The sequence below is a fragment of the Zalophus californianus genome, chromosome 1, assembly GCF_009762305.2.
Source record: "Zalophus californianus isolate mZalCal1 chromosome 1, mZalCal1.pri.v2, whole genome shotgun sequence".
NCBI lineage: Eukaryota > Metazoa > Chordata > Mammalia > Carnivora > Otariidae > Zalophus > Zalophus californianus.
The window spans coordinates 132,648,893-132,667,663 of NC_045595.1; the positions used below are offsets into that span (position 1 = coordinate 132,648,893).

General features: G+C 44.7%; 2 protein-coding genes and 1 long non-coding RNA gene across 5 annotated transcripts in view; 2 read left to right on the forward strand and 1 right to left on the reverse strand.

Annotated features, from left to right (window-relative positions):
* Positions 1 to 1,964, reverse strand: part of LOC113916825 — an 87,159-nt gene extending 85,195 nt beyond the window's left edge. The window contains exon 1 of the long non-coding RNA XR_003518049.2: positions 371 to 1,964. This is a non-coding gene — a long non-coding RNA (uncharacterized LOC113916825). The remainder of the gene's footprint in view (positions 1 to 370) is intronic.
* LOC113916824 overlaps positions 1 to 18,771 on the forward strand; it is a 507,068-nt gene that overhangs the window by 468,279 nt on the left and 20,018 nt on the right. For all 3 annotated transcript variants that reach the window (XR_003518048.2, XR_003518047.2, XM_027583874.2), the window contains one exon: positions 12,200 to 12,306. Coding sequence is in view for 1 of the 3 variants with exons in the window: in XM_027583874.2 (XP_027439675.1) it covers positions 12,200 to 12,306 (107 nt within the window). In the remaining 2 variants the exon portion in view is untranslated. The remainder of the gene's footprint in view (positions 1 to 12,199; positions 12,307 to 18,771) is intronic.
* SOX2 (SRY-box transcription factor 2) lies at positions 4,517 to 11,452 on the forward strand. The gene has a single exon (XM_027583871.2). The coding sequence runs from the start codon at positions 9,364 to 9,366 to the stop codon at positions 10,327 to 10,329; it is 966 nt and encodes a 321-aa protein (XP_027439672.2). The 5' UTR covers positions 4,517 to 9,363; the 3' UTR covers positions 10,330 to 11,452.

The following is an 18,771-nucleotide window of genomic DNA, read 5'->3' on the forward strand; positions in this document are numbered from 1 at the left end:
AGAAGTTTGGCTTTTTCTTTGGTGAGCAAGTAAGGGTAAGAGTACACTTTGAACTCTTTCAGAAAGATAAACTCTAAAAATGACAGATCCTCTGAATGTAAAATGATGGGAAAATATGGGGTTGTTTAGGTGTTTAAAATCAAATTGAAACAATTCCAGTGTTAAATGAACACATGATCTCAACAAGGTGTTTTATGATTTTGATCTTCAGGGATGTACTTACAATTTTAACTTGTAGATAAAAACCTTAAGAAGTTAAGAGGTTGCTTTTTAAAAATTTCCCTATGAAGGAAACCAGATTAATTTTCATAACAGAATTACTTTTTAAAATATTTAATGCTGTGGCTACGGAAGTTTAAGTTGATCTTACGTTTATTCCTCCCACCTGCCCAAATCAGCGAGTCCGAGATTGTGTTTTCAGGGGAATTGGTGTTCAGTGCGATGAGAGATGTCTTCTCCATCTGATTCCAGAATCGAATCTCGGCTTGTGTTTCTCAATAAATGACTTTGGATACCGTGGCAGGAAAAGAATCAAGGCTTTGATCAGTTCTTAACCGGAATCCTATCGAAATAACGGGCAAGCGGGATACCCTGCTACAGGCAACCCCACCCTTTGCTTTACCAAAAAGCAAAGCAAAACAAAACAAAAAGCCCCAAAAACAAACAAACAAAAAAAAAAAAAAAACGAGTCCCCGTTACCGAAGTATTAAGTCCGGGCCAGTTTTGGAACCAGCGCCAACAAACGGTGCGTGACAGCCGCGGTCCAAGGCTGCCGGTGGCGTGGGGAGGCCAAAGCCAGCAGAATCTTGGAGGCGGCCCGCGAAAGGGGATACATGCCTGCTATTCGGAAGTGATGTCGAATTTGCAATACCAGTGCTCTGGAGATGTTGACCCCGTTCCACCCCCGGGGGTCCCAACCAGGAGGGCGAAGCCGGGGGGGTAGGGGCGGAGCCGCACCTGGCTGCAGGCGGGCTGTGTGTCCTCAACTTCCCAGGCCCAGGGAGAAAGCGCAACCCCTAGTTTATGAAAGAGAACTAAAGAAGTGGGTGGCCTAGGCCTGGGAATACCACCCAGCTTTCCCAGCGCAGTGTCATTTCTGTGGTTTCAGGCGGCCTCAGCCCCTGCCGGAATCCCACGCCCCACGGGCGGCCAGCGGGAAGGCAGCCCTTCCATCTTTGGAGACTGGGGAGGGGGCAGCGAGCGACTGACTCCTTAGAAGCAGGCAAAACCACCCGGGCTGGCAACGGGCCGCGTTTTTCTGCAGGAGCAAAGCGCCCTTCAGGGGTGGAGCGGGCATTTGGGGTCTCTTGTCTCAGCGACCAGGCCCGAGCCCGCGCCTCTTGGCTGAGCGCCCTGCTTTAAGAGTGGTCAATCTTGCCCCATTCTGAGGGCAGTCCTGGAGGATGGGCCATGCTAGCTTGGGCCCACTGAGTCTGTGCCAAGTTCCCAGTCCCCACTCCCCTCCATACCTCTCCCTTCCTGATGAACCCAAGCCTCACTATGAAAGCTGGGGTATGTGGCTTGGAGTTTGGTAACTATTTGGGGGTGGAGAAGATGATTGATGACTGATTGATTGTTAAGACCAAGGTTCAAGGATGAGCCCTCATTTATTAAATTTCCTAAATTTCCTCTTTTGCTTTGTTTGTAAGCTTTGAAGAGCCTTTATCTTTCCCTTGACCCAACCCTGAGACAGACAAGGCGCCAGGGAGAAAGCCCAGCCCGGCTTGAGGGAGCTGAGATATAGACAGATACTCATCTCTCTACCACTCAACGGGCAGATAAGCTCTGGCAGAATCTGGGTCCTAATCCAGGGCCCAGCTGCTATGTGGGTTGCTGAAGGGTGTTGAAACCACAAGTACAACTTGACACCACTGAGCCCACAGTGCTTGTCAATAATCTTTGAATTAGGTGCAGAGACTGTCATTGTAGATCATAACAGTTTCTGAAGGACTCATTACAGCCTATCGTGTCAATGATCTTCAAATTAAGGGGGGGCGGGAGGGAAAAGGAATGGGGAAAGCCTACAAAAAGGGAAGAAGGTTGGGAGGGGAGATAAAAGTCAGAGCCCCAGCTCTGAAGGAGCCTTTAAAGATTATCAGGCTAGCCATCTGAGAATTCCACTGGGATGGGTTTGGAAGCCCAATTCCACCTGAGCCAGGGCTGGAAAGGGGCACTGGAGGGTGAGCAGAAGTGGGCCCCTGGGAAGGCGGACTTCTCAGACATTTCTTTTGAGGCCAGAAGAGCTTTTGGGAGAGGGCTCCAGATATCAGTGGGAGGCCTTGAGGATGCCAGGCCACCCAGGATGGGTGTACACTTTGCTTTAGAGCACTTTCCAGGGCTAGCCACAGCCGCAGCTCTGAGAAAAAGTGGGTAGTAGTTTTGTTTAGGACTGATGGTGACTGTAGGTGATTTTTTTTTATAAATGCTTTGCTTTCAGCTTCTTTTCATACAAACAGGTGAAAGACTTTCTTCCTTTTCCTTTGATAGTATTCTTGTCCCTCACACATGTAAAGCTGATCAAATTTCTTTCCCCAACTTGCTTTTTGAGGTGCCAAACACCTCTGCCTTCTGAGGTAGTTGAGCGTTGTCACTTTTTGAGTTTGTTTTATGTCTGGTTGTACTTCTGGAAAGGGAACTTGAAGTAACACAGAAGCAGTGTGCACCATGAGATCTCCAGAAGAAAGAAGACGAAATCCCAGTTCAGCAGTTTGGAAGGAGCCAGACTGAGAGACGTTCTCCCTCGTTGGTGGATTGCCGGTGCAGTGAGTGTGCAGCCTGGCATGCATGGGGGTGTCATTCATGAGCCACTTAATATGCTCTAGAGAAATCTTAAGGAAGCTTTAGGTTTGTTTTTCCCACAAAAGTTGTGGTCACAACTAAAGGAAATAATCACAGTTTGGAGAATTCAAAACAATCGTCTTTTTCCTAAAATCAAGGTAACAGTCCTAGTCACTGGAAAATTCGGGTTCTAAGGAAACCCTGTTCCTTTGGTATGATCAATTGCACAAGATAGTGTGGTCAATCAAGGAGATATGTATTTATACTCCCAAGCAATGATTTAGAGGTGTGAAAGGGCCATGGGTTTGTTGGCCCACTTGCAGTTCCTGGTGCTCTGTTTGCCTGGTTTGTTTTCATTTTTCATTCCTTTCTTCTGAGTTTTAAAATCAAAATGGTAGTCTCATTTCTTTTCAGTGTAACTGAAAACCACTGGTAGGAGGCTCTTTCAATTTTCAGTTTGTCTTTTTTTTTTTAAGGGAATTTCTATTTAAAATAATTAGATCATTTAATGGGCACACTGCATTTTTCCTTGGGCAACAGCTGCAGTGCAGAGACAGATCTTATGTTAAAACTGCTTGATAATTCAGAAATGGAAATGAAATTGTGAAATGTGAATCCTTTTTTCCAGGAAATATTTGAGCTGGAATATATGAAGGGGGTACATATATTTGTAATACTAGAAGCAATATGATGATTGTTATATATAGCCCTGAAGACATACACAAGTGATTATATATTATTTTTGTTGCTATAATTTGAAGTAAGGGGGAAATATATTAGGTTTTCTTTATATCATTGAATTCTTTTTAAAATGTATTTATTTCATCAGTGGGAATCAGATGAAAGAGAGTGAGTATAAAAAGGAGCTGGATTCAGAGCAGCTCTGCATTCCTTAGGTTTCAAGGGTCCTTACAGCTCTTGAGTGAAATTATTTGGTGAAATTGGGTCTGGACTGAAATAGCATTTGTTATCCCCTTGTTCATTTGTTATGTGTAATACCACTTCTGGAAATTAAAGGCAAGGTGCTGAAGGGACAGACAAGAAGAAAAAAATATAATTAAGCAATTTTAAATTGCCAATCTACCCTGCATCCATATGCATATCTATGTCTTACTAAATAAAAAGGGATAGAGATATATGCTTGCTCTTTGTGTCATCTAGAAACATTTATTATAGTTCCTGTCAATAATCTTTCACACTTCCAAAATCTGACAAGTTTGGCAATAGGAAGAAAGTGGAGGAAATGTAGATGAAAGACTTTCTATCATTTTGAAAATTGCTTTATAAAGATTGCAGTATTCCCTCTAGGATCTTGTGAGGGATCCTTCACAGTCTAAAGCAAGTGAAGTTTGATAACAGCACAATTTTATTCTAATTTTTGCTCTTACTTTCAATATCCTAACTTTTTCCAGCTTCTTATAATTTTGGAAAATATGTGATGCTTTTGTAAGGAAAAGAAAATCTTGAATGCCTTTCTTTACCTTCATTTATCTGTGTTTGTTTCATATATCTTGAAGAATCAGGTGTTGATCATTCTAGAAGTCTTGTGGCATGCTCCAATTTGGAGTGATTGAGGAACTTTTTTTGCAATTTAGGGGGAAGAAGGAAACATTTTTTTTTTTAATAGGCTTATACCAGTCTCCTTACTCTATAGTTCTCAGTTGTCTTGTGTTAGGGGATAAATATCAATAAAATTTCATCTTACCAGATTGCACCAGCTTTGTCCTACACGTTGGAATTTTCCTTTATTTTTGGCTTTTAAAATCAGAAACTTTTCTTGGGTTGCCGTACTTCTTCTTTTTAGTTTACGTGCCTCTTACCACATCACTGATATGGTCTCTTTTACCGCAGTATGGTCACTGCTTGTGGGCGCTTTCAGTGGAGAAGGCTGGAAGGTTAGGATCTGGAGGAAACATAACAAAAAAGGGAGGAAAAAAAAAACCCTTCGTTTGGCCAAATCTGGCTCCTAATATATTTAACCACTTCCAGAATTAGAAAGCCTTTCTGTACATTTTCTTCTATGTTTCTCTCTTTTTTTCCTTACGTAATGAAATTAAAACTTTTGGAGCCCACAGTTGACATTTTTCAGAAAATTGAGTTATCAAGGCAGTAATTATTTCACGGGGAGATAAAACTCTCATAGCCCTAACTGTCAAATAGGGCCCTTTTCAGATTTTAATTACAAAATAAAATTAGTCTGCTCTTCCTCGGAATGGTTTGTGAGTGGTTAAACAGAGCTTTCCCCCCAATACTGGTGGTCGTCAAACTCTGCTAATTAGCAATGCTGAGAAATTCCAGTTAACAAGGACATTCTCCAAGACTCTGCAGGTTCCCTGCCGTTTGCCTTCATTTCCATAAGAAGATTAAGAGAGGAGGGGAACACACTCAAATGCAGATGCAGAAAAGAAGCGTTTTTTAACAAGCATCATAATAGTAAGATGCTTGGCTAGTTCTCACCTAATTACTGCAAGTTAAACCTCTATTTGCCACTAAGAAGAAAAAATAAGTCTACAGTCCCCTATCTCCACAAAATTGTTAGTTGGCTTCAGATATAATACTTGGGAGGGATGAGGGGAGTTTAGGAGAGAAATACCAGTGCAAAAGATAAAACTGAGCTACACTTAATCAGTTAAGGATTTTTGGCTGGGGCCTATATAGTAGAGCAAAATTAAATCAGAATATCCTAGGAGTTAGGCATTTTTGTTCCTAATTTCTAATCTTGCTTTAAAAGGATGCAGCTTTTTGCTGCCCACGAAAGGGAAATGTTATACTTCCTTTAGAATAAGCACTTTAAATTTTCATACATTGTGCCAATGGCAACATTTTTAAATTCTTGAAGGATGAAGCACCCTCTTCCAAGTCTTATTTTGATTCCCTAGTAGTCAATGGTGCATTGTTATTAGTACTGTAGCCATCTGTTATAAACCTAAAACAGTGCTGCTTCTATCATCTATTGTGATTATTATAGTTATTATTATATTTAGGGGCCAGTGATAGTGCCGGATTGAAATAGAGTGGCCGGTGATCTGATTTTTTTAATGCATATGTTCTAAAAAATCTAATGAGAAAATTGTTTCTGCTATCACCATCTTCTTTAATCTTATTTTCATAGCACATTATTATGCATAAATGCCAGCCACAGTTAGTTTATTGCCTTGATAAGTACAGCAGGCTTAATTAAAATAAAGCTGTAAATAAATGCAACCAATGATAACACAATTGTAATGTATTTCCATAGCTTATTTATATGATAAAAGCAATTAACAAAAGACCTAGCCAGCCCCTTTAACCTCTTAAATGCATTATTATAGAGTTCAGTCACAAACACAGGCGTCTGAGAATGTATAAAAGCTTTTATATATTATCCCAAGGAAAAATTTGTGCCTCTTCCTACTACCCCTTGAGAGAGAGGGAGATTTAAAAATTTGCTACTGTAACCATTCGTTATTAATATTTATTTTAATACATATACTCCACCATTATCCACATCAACCCCTTGGGTTATTTTTCTTCAGACTTAATTATCCATAAGCTTTTTTAAAGTTTTCAGAATAATGCTACTAAGCACAGACCAATGCATACACAATCATGAAGTGAATGCTTGGTCTGCCCTTCGTGGCATCTGGACAATCACAATTCATTCATATGTTGAATCTCGTAATTTGTACCTATTTTTTCCCACAGTTTAACCTCCTACTTCTCTGGAGGTTATATGTACATTTCTAAGTTAAGCAAATTAAATCTGATTCTTATGATTTGGTTCCATGGCTTATATATGTTAACTTTTCTTTTGTTTAGATTACGTGTAATTAGTTGGATCTTCCTCCCATTCCCTTCATTTTTTTCCCTTTAATTATTTCCAAACACCTTCTTTTAAAAGGTAAAAGCAAAACTGTAGTCATGGAAAAGCGAATCCACCAGTAGGGGGCGCACCAGCTACATCCCTGAAACCAGACGCGCTGAAAAGCCAGCCTGTGGCTGCCGTGTTGTCTTCTGAGCCTCTAACCTTTTCTCTTTCCTCGTGTCCATGTCCGTTTTTAGCTTAATAAACAGAAGATATTATTTTGTTTTGAAGAGTGCCATATATTTATCCGTTTCGAGAAGGCCAGTCTCACTCTTCCCGGGTTCCCCAGAACAAAAACAAACCATAACTTGGAGAAAAAGAAGCTGATGGGGGAGGGGCGGCTGATTGGAAATAATAATTTATAAAGAAAAGGATTCTTTTTCTCAACTTTTCTGGCTTTCCAGTGAGCATACTTATTTTGAGTTGGACAGGAACAGAAAAGCCTGGGAGGGCAGGGATTGGAGAAGTTGGAGTGGGGGTGGTGATGGTTATGGGAAGGTTAGTAAGGAACAAAACAATGCAAAGTTTTGTAAAGATAATAAATGGAACGTGGCCGACAGATACTATTCAGTACATTTTCTTAGGGTGAGTACGGGTAGATAGATCAGGGGAGGAGGGGGCGGAGAGAGTGTTACAGAAGAAAGAAAATAAGTAACCCTGATGGTTTAAGCCCTTTATAAAAAAGAAATGGCAACAGGTTTTTTTTTTCTTCCCACCCCCCCCCCCCACCCTTTGTAGTCAAGTGCATTTTAGCCACAAAGATCCCAACAAGAGAGTGGAAGGAAACTTAGACGGGGCTTTGTTTGACTCCGTGTAGCGACAACAAGAGAAACAAAACTACCTATTTGTAACGGACGTGCTGCCATTGCTCTCCGCATTGAGCGCCTACCTATTGAAATCTTTACGTCAGGACAATGGGAGAGCGGCTAAAATTACCCTCTTGGGTCCTGGGCGGGCAGGATTCCTGAGCCCCTACCCCCGCCTCCATCCTATCCTCCTCCAGCCTCGGCCTTGCTGGGCGCCCCCCAGGACCAGTCCTGGCCGTCTTCTTCCTGCCTGCACCGCCTGCACCTGTGCCTGGGGAGCACCACACCCGCCTCCCAGGCCTGGCGACCCCTCCGAGCGCTGCCCCAGACCCAGGCGGCGCGGGCAGAGCGGCCACCACAGTACAAGTCACAAGGGGAATGGCAGGGCTGGTTCTGCTCGAGTCCTGGGAACTCTGCGTGGGAGGGAGTTTGGGAGTGCGGCCCACCTCCATACTGTGCCGTGGGATGCCAGGAAGTTGAAGTTACGCTGCTCCGTAGCCTGCGCTTCTGAGCGTCCTTCTGTGGACCTTTTTCTTCCCCCAGCCTCCTTCTGAAACCGGCCCAACTGAAATCCTGCTTTGGGGGAGGCTCAGGGGGAGAATGGGGAGAGAGGACGAGAGCGGGGGCATCCTCTCTCCATCGACTGAATGGAGAAAGATGGTGGGCGACGTGGCTGGGGGTAAGGGGACAAGCTATGGTGTCCCGGCCGGAGCTGAGCGGGGCAGGGAAGAGCCGGCTCGCCGCAGCTTCCCCAGGTCCGGCCTCCCCTTAATTGTAGAGTCGGCCGCATAGTCCAAGCAGGATTTATGCTTAAAACAGAGCAAACTGCGTGGCAGCAAGGAGGGTTTTGAGGACAGAGCTTTCCCTCCTACCTAACTTGTCGGGACTGTGTGAGAAAGGGGTGAGCCAGTGCTGGCACCTGTGGAGGAAGAGGGGCGAGGGGAAGAGCGAGGTTAGGGAGAAGCACCGGCGAGGCTGGGTTGGGGAGAAGCGTGCGGAGGAGCGAGAGAACAATGACACACCAACTCCTGCACTGCCTGCTTCCTGAAATACTAGTAGGACAGTCGCCCTGAACCACCCACTCTGCCCTGCCCCACCCTACCACCTTAGCGGCTTCTTGCGCCCCTTCCCCAACTCAGCGGCCCGCACCAAAAAGTAAATCAATACTAAGTTTGAAGAAGAAAAAAAATCGTAGTCTTAGTGCTGTTTACCCACTTCCTTCGAAAAGGCGTGTGGTGTGACCTGTTGCTGCGAGAGGGGATACAAAGGTTTCTCAGTGGCTGGCAGGCTGGCTGTAGGAGCCGCCTCCCCCTCCCTCCTTCCTTCCCCCTCCTCCCCCTGCCTCCCCCTGCCTCCCCCGCGCGGCCTGCGGCGCGGCAGGCCCCGCCCCCTTTCATGCAAAACCCGGCGGCGAGGCTGGGCTCGAGTGGAGGAGCCGCCGCACGCTGATTGGTCGCTGGAAACCCATTTATTCCCTGACAGCCCCCATCACATGGATGGTTGTCTATTAACTTGTTCAAAAAAGTATCAGGAGTTGTCAAGGCAGAGAAGAGAGTGTTTGCAAAAGGGGGAAAGTAGTTTGCTGCCTCTTTAAGACTAGGACTGAGAGAAAGAAGAGGAGAGAGAAAGAAAGGGAGAGAAGTTTGAGCCCCAGGCTTAAGCCTTTCCAAAAAATAATAATAACAATCATCGGCGGCGGCAGGATCGGCCAGAAGAGGAGGGAAGCTCTTTTTTTGATCCTGATTCCAGTTTGCTTCTCTCTCTCTTTTCTTCCCCCAAATTATTCTTCGCCTGATTTTTCTCGCGGAGCCCTGCGCTCCCGACACCCCCGCCCGCCTCCCCTCCTCCTCTCCCCCCGCCCGCGGGCCCCCCAAAGTCCCGGCCGGGCCGAGGGTCGGCGGCCGCCGGCGGGCCGGGCCCGCGCACAGCGCCCGCATGTACAACATGATGGAGACGGAGCTGAAGCCGCCGGGCCCGCAGCAAACTTCGGGGGGCGGCGGCGGCGGCGGCGGCGGCAACTCCACCGCGGCGGCGGCGGGCGGCAACCAGAAGAACAGCCCGGACCGCGTCAAGCGGCCCATGAACGCCTTCATGGTGTGGTCCCGCGGGCAGCGGCGCAAGATGGCCCAGGAGAACCCCAAGATGCACAACTCGGAGATCAGCAAGCGCCTGGGCGCCGAGTGGAAACTTTTGTCGGAGACGGAGAAGCGGCCGTTCATCGACGAGGCCAAGCGGCTGCGTGCGCTACACATGAAGGAGCACCCGGATTATAAATACCGGCCCCGGCGGAAAACCAAGACGCTCATGAAGAAGGATAAGTACACGCTGCCCGGCGGGCTGCTGGCCCCGGGCGGCAACAGCATGGCGAGCGGGGTCGGGGTGGGCGCCGGCCTCGGCGCGGGCGTGAACCAGCGCATGGACAGCTACGCGCACATGAACGGCTGGAGCAACGGCAGCTACAGCATGATGCAGGACCAGCTGGGCTACCCGCAGCACCCGGGCCTCAACGCACACGGCGCCGCGCAGATGCAGCCCATGCACCGCTACGACGTGAGCGCACTGCAGTACAACTCCATGACCAGCTCGCAGACCTACATGAACGGCTCGCCCACCTACAGCATGTCCTACTCGCAGCAGGGCACCCCTGGCATGGCGCTTGGCTCCATGGGCTCGGTGGTCAAGTCCGAGGCCAGCTCCAGCCCCCCCGTGGTTACCTCTTCCTCTCACTCCAGGGCGCCCTGCCAGGCCGGGGACCTCCGGGACATGATCAGCATGTACCTCCCCGGGGCCGAGGTGCCGGAGCCCGCCGCCCCCAGCAGACTTCACATGTCCCAGCACTACCAGAGCGGCCCGGTGCCCGGCACGGCCATTAACGGCACACTGCCCCTCTCGCACATGTGAGGGCCGGACAGTGAACTGGGGGGGGGGGGGGGGGGGAGAAATTTTCAAAGAAAAGCGAGGGAAATGGGAGGAGAGTAAGAAGAAACAGCATGGAGAAAAACCCGGTACGCTCAAAAAAAAAAAAAAAAAGTCATCACCCGCAGCAAATGACAGCTGCGAAAGAGAACACCAATCCCATCCACACTCAAGCAAAAACCGCGATGCCGACGAGAAAACTTTTATGAGAGATCCTGGACTTCTTTTTGGGGGACTATTTTTGTACAGAGAAAACCAGGGGGGTGGGGTGGGGAGGGCGAGGGAATGGACCTTGTATAGATCTGGAGGAAAGAAAACTACGCAAAACTTTTTAAAAGTTCTAGTGATACGGTAGGAGCTTTGCAGAAAGTTTGCAAAAGTCTTTACCAATAATATTTAGAGCTAGTCTCCAAGCGACGAAAAAATGTTTTAATATTTGCAAGCAACTTTTGTACAGTATTTATCGAGATAAACATGGCAATCAAAATGTCCATTGTTTATAAGCTGAGAATTTGCCAATATTTTTCAAGGAGAGGCTTCTTGCTGAATTTTGATTCTGCAGCTGAAATTTAGGACAGTTGCAAACGTGGAAAGAAGAAAATTATCCAGATTTGGACATTTTAATTGTTTAAAAAATTGTACAAAAGGAAAAAATTAGAGTACTGGCAAAACCATCTCCGTGGTCTTCTTTAAAGGGGCAAAAGTTTTAGATTGTACTAAATTTTTTTTTAACTTACTGTTAAAAGCAAAAATGGCCATACAGGTTGACATCGTGGTAATTTATAATAGCTTTTGTTTCCCAACTTTCCATTTTGTTCAGATAAAAAAAAAAAACACCCAACAACATAAATTACTGTGTTTGAAATATTTTCTTATGGTTTGTAATATTTCTGTAAATTTATTGTGATATTTTAAGGTTCCCCCCCCCTTTATTTTCCGTAGTTGTATTTTAAAGATTCGGCTCTGTATTATTTGAATCAGTCTGCCGAGAATCCATGTATATATTTGAACTAATACCATCCTTATAACAGGTACATTTTCAACTTAAGTTTTTACTCCATTATGCACAGTTTGAGATAAATAAATTTTTGAAATATGGACACTGAAATTATGCTTGAGTGTTTCATTTATTTGGATAACACTGATATACATAACTCCTCGGGGTATATACTGTGCTCAGCCAAGAAAGCAAAATACCTAAAACCTTGATATTCTAGTCCAGTAGCATGTGCTGTTAATTGCAACAAATAAATGTCTGAATGATTAATTGAATAAGTACTCTCAAAAAATTGAAATGCTTATGTCATTTCTAAAATAGAAACTAGAGGCATATATCGTAAATCCACCCCCTCCTTTTCTAAGCAGCATGAATAAGCATGATAGGGACTTATACTTAAAACTGATTTATGCCACTTGTTGCCAGGAAGAAGGAGTCAATTCTGAAAATTTTCATGTAGCTCAGCAGATGGGGTATTGAGCCAAATCAGAACCAGGTTGGCTGGTTTTGTTTTCGTTTTCCTCAATGCACAATGGCCCTTTGGAAACCTGGTTATAGGGGAAAATGATGCTTCTTGTATCGGAATAATTGCAAACTAGACAAGCAAAGTGCTCATCTGCTGGGTGGGTGTTTGGATTACTTCAGTCCTGCTATTGTTTGAGAGGAAACAAGTGGTTTGCTTTCTTTGTTCCTTGGCTTCATAAACTTTCTCTTCTACATTTTCCTGTTTAGGGGCGAGGGAAAGCAAAGAGCGTCTTACGAAACCCCCCCGACTTATCACGGCTATTTTTTATTACTATTATTTATTTTCTTTTTTCCTCTCTCTCCCTCCACGTATTCCATTTCTTAAATTGGCAGCGCGGGTCCAAGCCTGTAGTCCCAAATCGGATATCTCTGCAGCTGATAACGAGCAAAAGAGAAGCCAGGCAACAGCCATATTAAAGAAGAAAACAATCAACTCTGAGGTAGATATTTTACTTTGTCCGGTCTAATCACATTGGGAGATGATTATGCTTTTGATCTGTTAACCATGTTTTACTACAGTGGTAGAGAAGTAGGGGGAGGGGAAAGGGGTGGGGAAACAAGATTGGATTTGTTGTTTTCTTTTGCCCTAGGAAAGGTAAAGAAAGACTATAGTTGTCGTCAGTGGGAGCGGAAAAGTTGGGGAATCGCCATGGTCTTTGAATTAGCGATGTTTCTACATCACAACCGACCCGCGCTTTGGCGCAGCCGGAGAATCTGTAAGACCGACTCAGGGACTTTTCTTCCTTATTTACTGCTTACCTCGCTCAACTTCCCCCACCAAAGGGGACCAGGAACCACGAGTCAGGCATTCTTAAGAGCGTGGGTTGCTACCCACAATTTCAAGGGCTTGTTGTGTCAACTTGCTACAACTTTGGAGAAGTTGGAATCCGGCAGTGCCTTCCACCCTTGAGTAAAATACCGGCTGCAGCCACTAAGTTAGCTCAGCCCGTTGGTTTGCACTTCTCGTTTTCCAAGAAAGTATTTCTCTCTCGTGGTGTTGCTAATGTTAGTTTTGGGCTCAGCTGGAGATATCCTCATATTTTCTGTATTTTCATTTCATGTGGTTTGCTTTATTTTTGGTGTGTATTGGTTTTCAATTATTTCTTTTAAAAAAATTCATTTTAGGGTAAAGGACAATTATTATGCCAGTTCCCAATTCTAAGCGAGGCATTTCCCCCCCTAATTAATGCAGAGACTCTAAAAGAATTTCCCCCGGCCTGGCCAGCCATTGTAATGCATATACGGATTATTCACGTGGTAATGAGCACATTCGCCAGTTCTTGCTCACACATACGAATAAAAGAAACTTTGAATAAAGATCCAAATGATCTTGCTGGGGGGGTGGGGAGGATATTCCCGGAATTTGAGCCAATCAACTATATGGAGTGTATATATTTGAAAAAAAATAGATCTATATTAGAAATATGTATAGGGTTTAGAGTAATTGCACTGCATTAGGCTCCCTTAAAACAAAACAGAACAAAAAAGAGCCCACAAGATCAGACTAAAAAAGCAACAACTTTTTGGCAAAATGCTCAAGTTCAAATATTTTGCTAGAGGGAAGAGAGCAATTTTAGGAAGTTGAACTAGTTTTGAGTGATTGTCACTGTCTGCCTAAAACAAGAGAACTCCCATTTTCCCTCCTATCCCTCCATATCTCCTACCTAAATGAAAGCCAAAATATTTTGCTCGCAAATATAAATTCTTTTGATAAACTGCATTTGAAGAAAATGTCATATATTTTATTGTTTATTTGCTTGGGCTAAATGATTCCCCAAGATGTGTAGTTTCATGACTAGATTAATATTGAACATACAATATTTTAATTATAATATGATTTCCAAGAAGGGGGTAAACCCATAAACTTGCCCAGAGATGGTTATCTCTCAGTGCTGAAGTTAGTTGTTGAAGTGTTCAGTTGCTTCCTTGGGATATTATTCTGTTCACAAAAACCATTCAATTTCCAGTCAAAAGAGTGAATTTAATGTTTTGTTAACCTTATAAATGGAATGGAAATGTGTAGAAGGATGAGATTATAGTTTGTTCCCTCTGCAATTTTTTCTTTCCCCGCACCCCCGCCCCCTACTTTAAATAAAGAGCGTTAAAATATTTTGCTGAGCTGTAGTAGATTAGCAAGGTTTCTTGCCAATACTGGGAAGCTGGTATTACAGACAGTCCCAGGGGAAAATGGCTCACATTAACCACTAAATGAATATTTGACAAGGGCTCATTCGGAGGTATTATTACTATAAACGTGTCCCTACTGGACTTTTCCAGGGTCAAAGAGCAACGCTTCAATTAATTATTTAGTCTGCTAGTAGATTTGGTTGTAATAATAGCTGTACTTATTTCTAGAACCGACACATTCTTACAGTAGGAAATCTCAGGAGAATCTTCTCCATCAGCCATGCCTTGGATTGAAATACACACAGAGCCCTGGCATTCTAAAGCTGACTTTTTCATAAAACCTTTTCCTGGGCTGAGAGTTGGGGGGATTGTAGTTTCTTTTTCTATTTCATTTACTGGTTTTGTTTTAAAAGAAAAAAAAGAAGAACATAATAAGTTACCTTAGATTCTACATCATGTCTGGAAAGGTCTTTTAGGGCCTTGCAGTTTGGGGAGAGAGGGGAGGGGGTTTATTTATAACCTTTGCCTTTTCTAAGTGGAGATGTCACAGGATTTCAAAGACTCAGGCAGGTTCTGAATTTAGAAGGGCACACATTTGCTGTTTGCCAATAAAATTCGGGGTTTTAAAATGGAAGTCTCCATAGGCTGAGTACTCTGAGTTCTAGTAGTCTCAGAGTAAATTGGGGTACAAGATAGTCCCTCCTTCCCTCCCCACCTACTGGTTTGAACATTTCCAGGTGTAGTGGGGTGAGGGGGGGACGGGCAAGTGTTCCATTTCTGCTCTGTCATAAGTTCCTCTGGGGCCCTGGGTAAAATGGTAAGGGAATGATTTTGAGAGTAAGATTCCTTGACAATAATATAAGGTGAATGAATAAGAGATAAGCTGCAAGGGGTGGGGGGACGGGATGCAGTAATTACAAACCCAATTCATTCAGCTTTTCAGAACTTTTGTTGTGGGAGCTCCATTGACGGGTTTTGAGCCGCCAGTTTTCTCACATTAAAAAGAACTGATCAGCGCCTCAGGGGGACAAGAAATACCGCTTAACTGCATAGTGATTGGGTCTTCATTTAGAACCCTTACAAGAAGAAATTTAAACAGTGCCTTTGTGTGCACAGGTTTACTTTTCAACTGCTAACAGTTTATAGCTAACTGCTTTGAGATTGAAGTTTGACTGTGGTTTGATCGCCTGCTTGTTGGTGCTGCTTATTTATTTATTTATTTATTTATTTATTGTAATGAAAAGAGCTTTTTATATCCTACCCCCCTTTATTTCTTGCTCTTGGAGAATTTTGCAAAACAGGTCCTCATATTTTGCTTTATGGAAGGAGTTTCCTTCCCCTTGAGCCTTAGCAGAGACTTGAATTAACACTTCTCCAACACTTTGCACCTCCCCCCTCCCATTATTGCCTTAAAATAATTTGCATCTCACTCTGTTATTATTATTATTTTTTTTTAATGTTGCCTTTTCTTGCTTTCAGAGTAAAAACTGCTTTGGACAGCTACAAGTGAGGTTGAGGATGAGGATTGATTTATTTCTTTTCTATGCGCCTTTTTTTTCTTTTTTTTTTTTTTTTTACTAGAGTTGGAAGATGGTTGGGTGGATTTCTTTAGGGACCTCGTCTATGAGGTGGATCCCTTAAAGACAGGAGAAGGGGAAGAAACACTTGAACTTTACTGTGAAAATGTGGATAAAATCCAAAGGGACACAGCCTCTGGAGTTCTAGAGTAAGCAGCTGTGGAAGGAGCTTTCCAAAGACAGAGAAATTGCCCAAACCAGAGAATTTGTTTGGTGTCTCTCATAGTTATTTTCTATTAAAAACTTCCCTGGAAACCTGCTTCTGATATCACCCAGGGAGACTTGTAACTGCTGTTCCTTCTCACAATGCTGGCCAGTTTTACAATTCTTGTTTTCAGTTTTTATGTTTTGCTTCTATAGCCTTCAGGAAATAATGGACTTGACTTTCTTATTCTAACTGTGAGACTTCTCTGGGAGGATGGCTTGCTAAGACAAGGCCAAGATTTCCCATGGCAGAGCTCTCTTTCTGTATGCAGGTCTAGATGGATTTTATTTTATATTTTGGTGTGTAATGGTTATATTTCCGATTCCCTGAGTGGTGTACTCAGTTTCTCTTCAAAAGCAAGTAGAACGTCCTCTCATTTCAGGACGCAAAGATATTTGCTGCTTCTGGGCTTTTGGACTTGAGGTGCTTGCTCTACTTTGCAAAGAAGTGTCAGGTGATTTAAAAGCTTCAAGGAGTCGTTCGTTACATTACCCTCGTCTGCCTGCGTGCACAGAATGAAGTGTGCACTGTTAGGAAAGATTTCGGCGCTTTGAACTATCATTTGCCTTCCTCTCTTGGGTTTCCGTGCCGGGCGCGACGCAGGGCCGGGAGCGCGCGGCCCACCCCCCACCCCCCACCCCCCCGCCTGCCCTGGGGAGCCCGCCGCAGCCCGCGCCGGAGCCGAGGCGCGGGCAGATGGAAGCTGAGGCCGGGGACCTGACGTCACCGTGGCCCTAGCCAAGGCCCCCCATGGGGCTCCCTGGGAAGGTGCTGCGTAGGGCTCGAGTTTTCTCCGCCCGGACCCTGCCAAAACGGCCCGATTTCCTCTCTCAGCCCTGGACGGTCCCGTGTCGCGCCAGTCTGGAATGCCTCCGGAGGTGTTTCAGGCCCTTGCTTCTCCAGAGTTCTCTACGTCCTGCACCCCAGCCCTAGCCCTCTCCATGTTGACCTCGTGACCCCAAAGATGGTTCTAGGCCCCAGACTTCCCCAGTCAGAGACTATTCTACTCAAGTTCTGCTTTCCTCTGGCCTCTCACCCCAGGCCTTTACTTTTAAAAGGTTGTTTGTCCTTGTTTGGTGCCAAGGCTCAGCATTAGTAATCGAGCTCTCAGTACTTTCTGAAGCCAGGGGCAGTGGATTGGCGTGGCTGTGGGGAAACTACAGGAGCGATTTGGGCTTCCCGGAATATTGGGCCCCTCTAGGATCAGAGTAGGTAGGAATGGAGGATGCATCCATCTTCCATTTGTAAAATAGGGATAATACATCTTTACCTGGCAGAAGATGAGTACAAAGCCACTGACACAAAATAGGATTCATTGATAGCTATTACTTTTCTTACTGTCCAGCGGAATTAGGTGGTAGGGAAGGCAAGAGATTCCCATTTTGGACTCTAGAGATAATACAGAAATTCGGGTCCCCTTTCTGGCCTTAGGAGGTGAAATTAGCCTTGTTCAGACCACCCTGCTTCCTTTGCCAGTTCTCTTCCTGGCTTAGGGTTCGCCTAGGAAGTTCTCCGGCAAACTTGCCATCCCCGGGCATCTTCTTGAAGGGAAGGAGACCGGCATTCTGGGCAGGAGCCGCCCCCACCCTCAGAAAGCAGAAAAATAATTACTGTATTAAAAGGAGCGGTGAATTCTTCCCAAGGGTTCTTATCGCTGGCGGCCAGGCCAGAAGTGGGACTGCGCCCCCACCCCCATCTCGTGACGTCAGGGTCTGCAGGGCCTCAGGGATGGAATGATTCGTTTGAGTGTTCCAGAAAGGGCAATCCGTACACTGCAGGGCGAGGCCAGTGGAGCCGGTCACCGTTCCCACTACCCAGCCCCAGCTTTTGAGGCTCTTGTCCCCCAGAGCATAAGCAAACACACGACTAGCCAGTTTTAAAAGCATGTAGACAGTCACTCACGCAATATCCATCACCACACCACCCGAGCTCGCAGCAAACGCTTCTAAGTGTGTGTGCCTCTGTAATTTGATTTGCTAGCTAGAGTTTGTTGTGAGGTCTGAATGAGTTGGGGGTTTTTGTCGTTTTGTTTTATGCTTCTTTATGCAGATCACACCAAAAGCCTTTACAAAGTACACCGTAGCTTTATTCTATTTGGCCCTATGTAAGTTTCAGCAGTGGGTTAAGAATTGGACTTCCAAGAGTTTTCTGGTTCTATACAGAGCCATAGTTAGGACAGTTGCTTCTGGCTTGCCATTGCTATGCCATTTCCATTTTCTCTGTCCCCTGCCACTCCTAATGATTTGTGTAGCGTTTTATAGTCATTTTAGAAACGAGAAAGTATTGCTGAGAGAACTTCTTGGAAGAAAATGTAGACAAGAGGGAAGACATTTGGTCTGTGGACTCTGTGAAATGGATAGAATTATTAGTTGGTTGAAAGCACCTCAGCATTTCCAGAAGACGTACTTCCCAAGTTTTCTTTGCAAATCAACTTAATTCATTGAACGCCCGTCCAATGGGAGGGGTGCTGGAAACTAGACCTTGTTTTGATATTGGTCCAGGATCTAACAGACTAATGATTTGCTGAGAATTGGCCAATATTTCACATGCAGTCAATTCAGTATCAACTCACATCCAGGTCGATTTGACTATCACACTTAACAGTTCAAATCTGGGTTATTGCATAACATTACAGTTTAATCAGTCTGAAATACTAAGTGGCAAGCCTGTCTTCTCCTGCTCAAAGTCTTCTTCCCTTTCTTTGTTTCCCCCTTCTTCCCACCTCCAGGGAAAATATCTTAAAATCAAGTTTTCCTTGTGAGAGTTTGTTTACCCCAACTTCTGTTAAACTAGACGAACACTCTCTCATCAGCTTTCTAAACACTCTCTCATCAGCTTTGTGAAATGGTGCAAAAACATCTTGGAATCTAAGATGGCAAAATAAACCTGAGCATATGGGGGGAAGACTTCGTTGTTAGGAAATAGATTTAAATGTTTAGCTCACACTTCAGCCTCGATGCCTCCCTTACTACCCTCTCCTGCTTCTCTCACAGCCT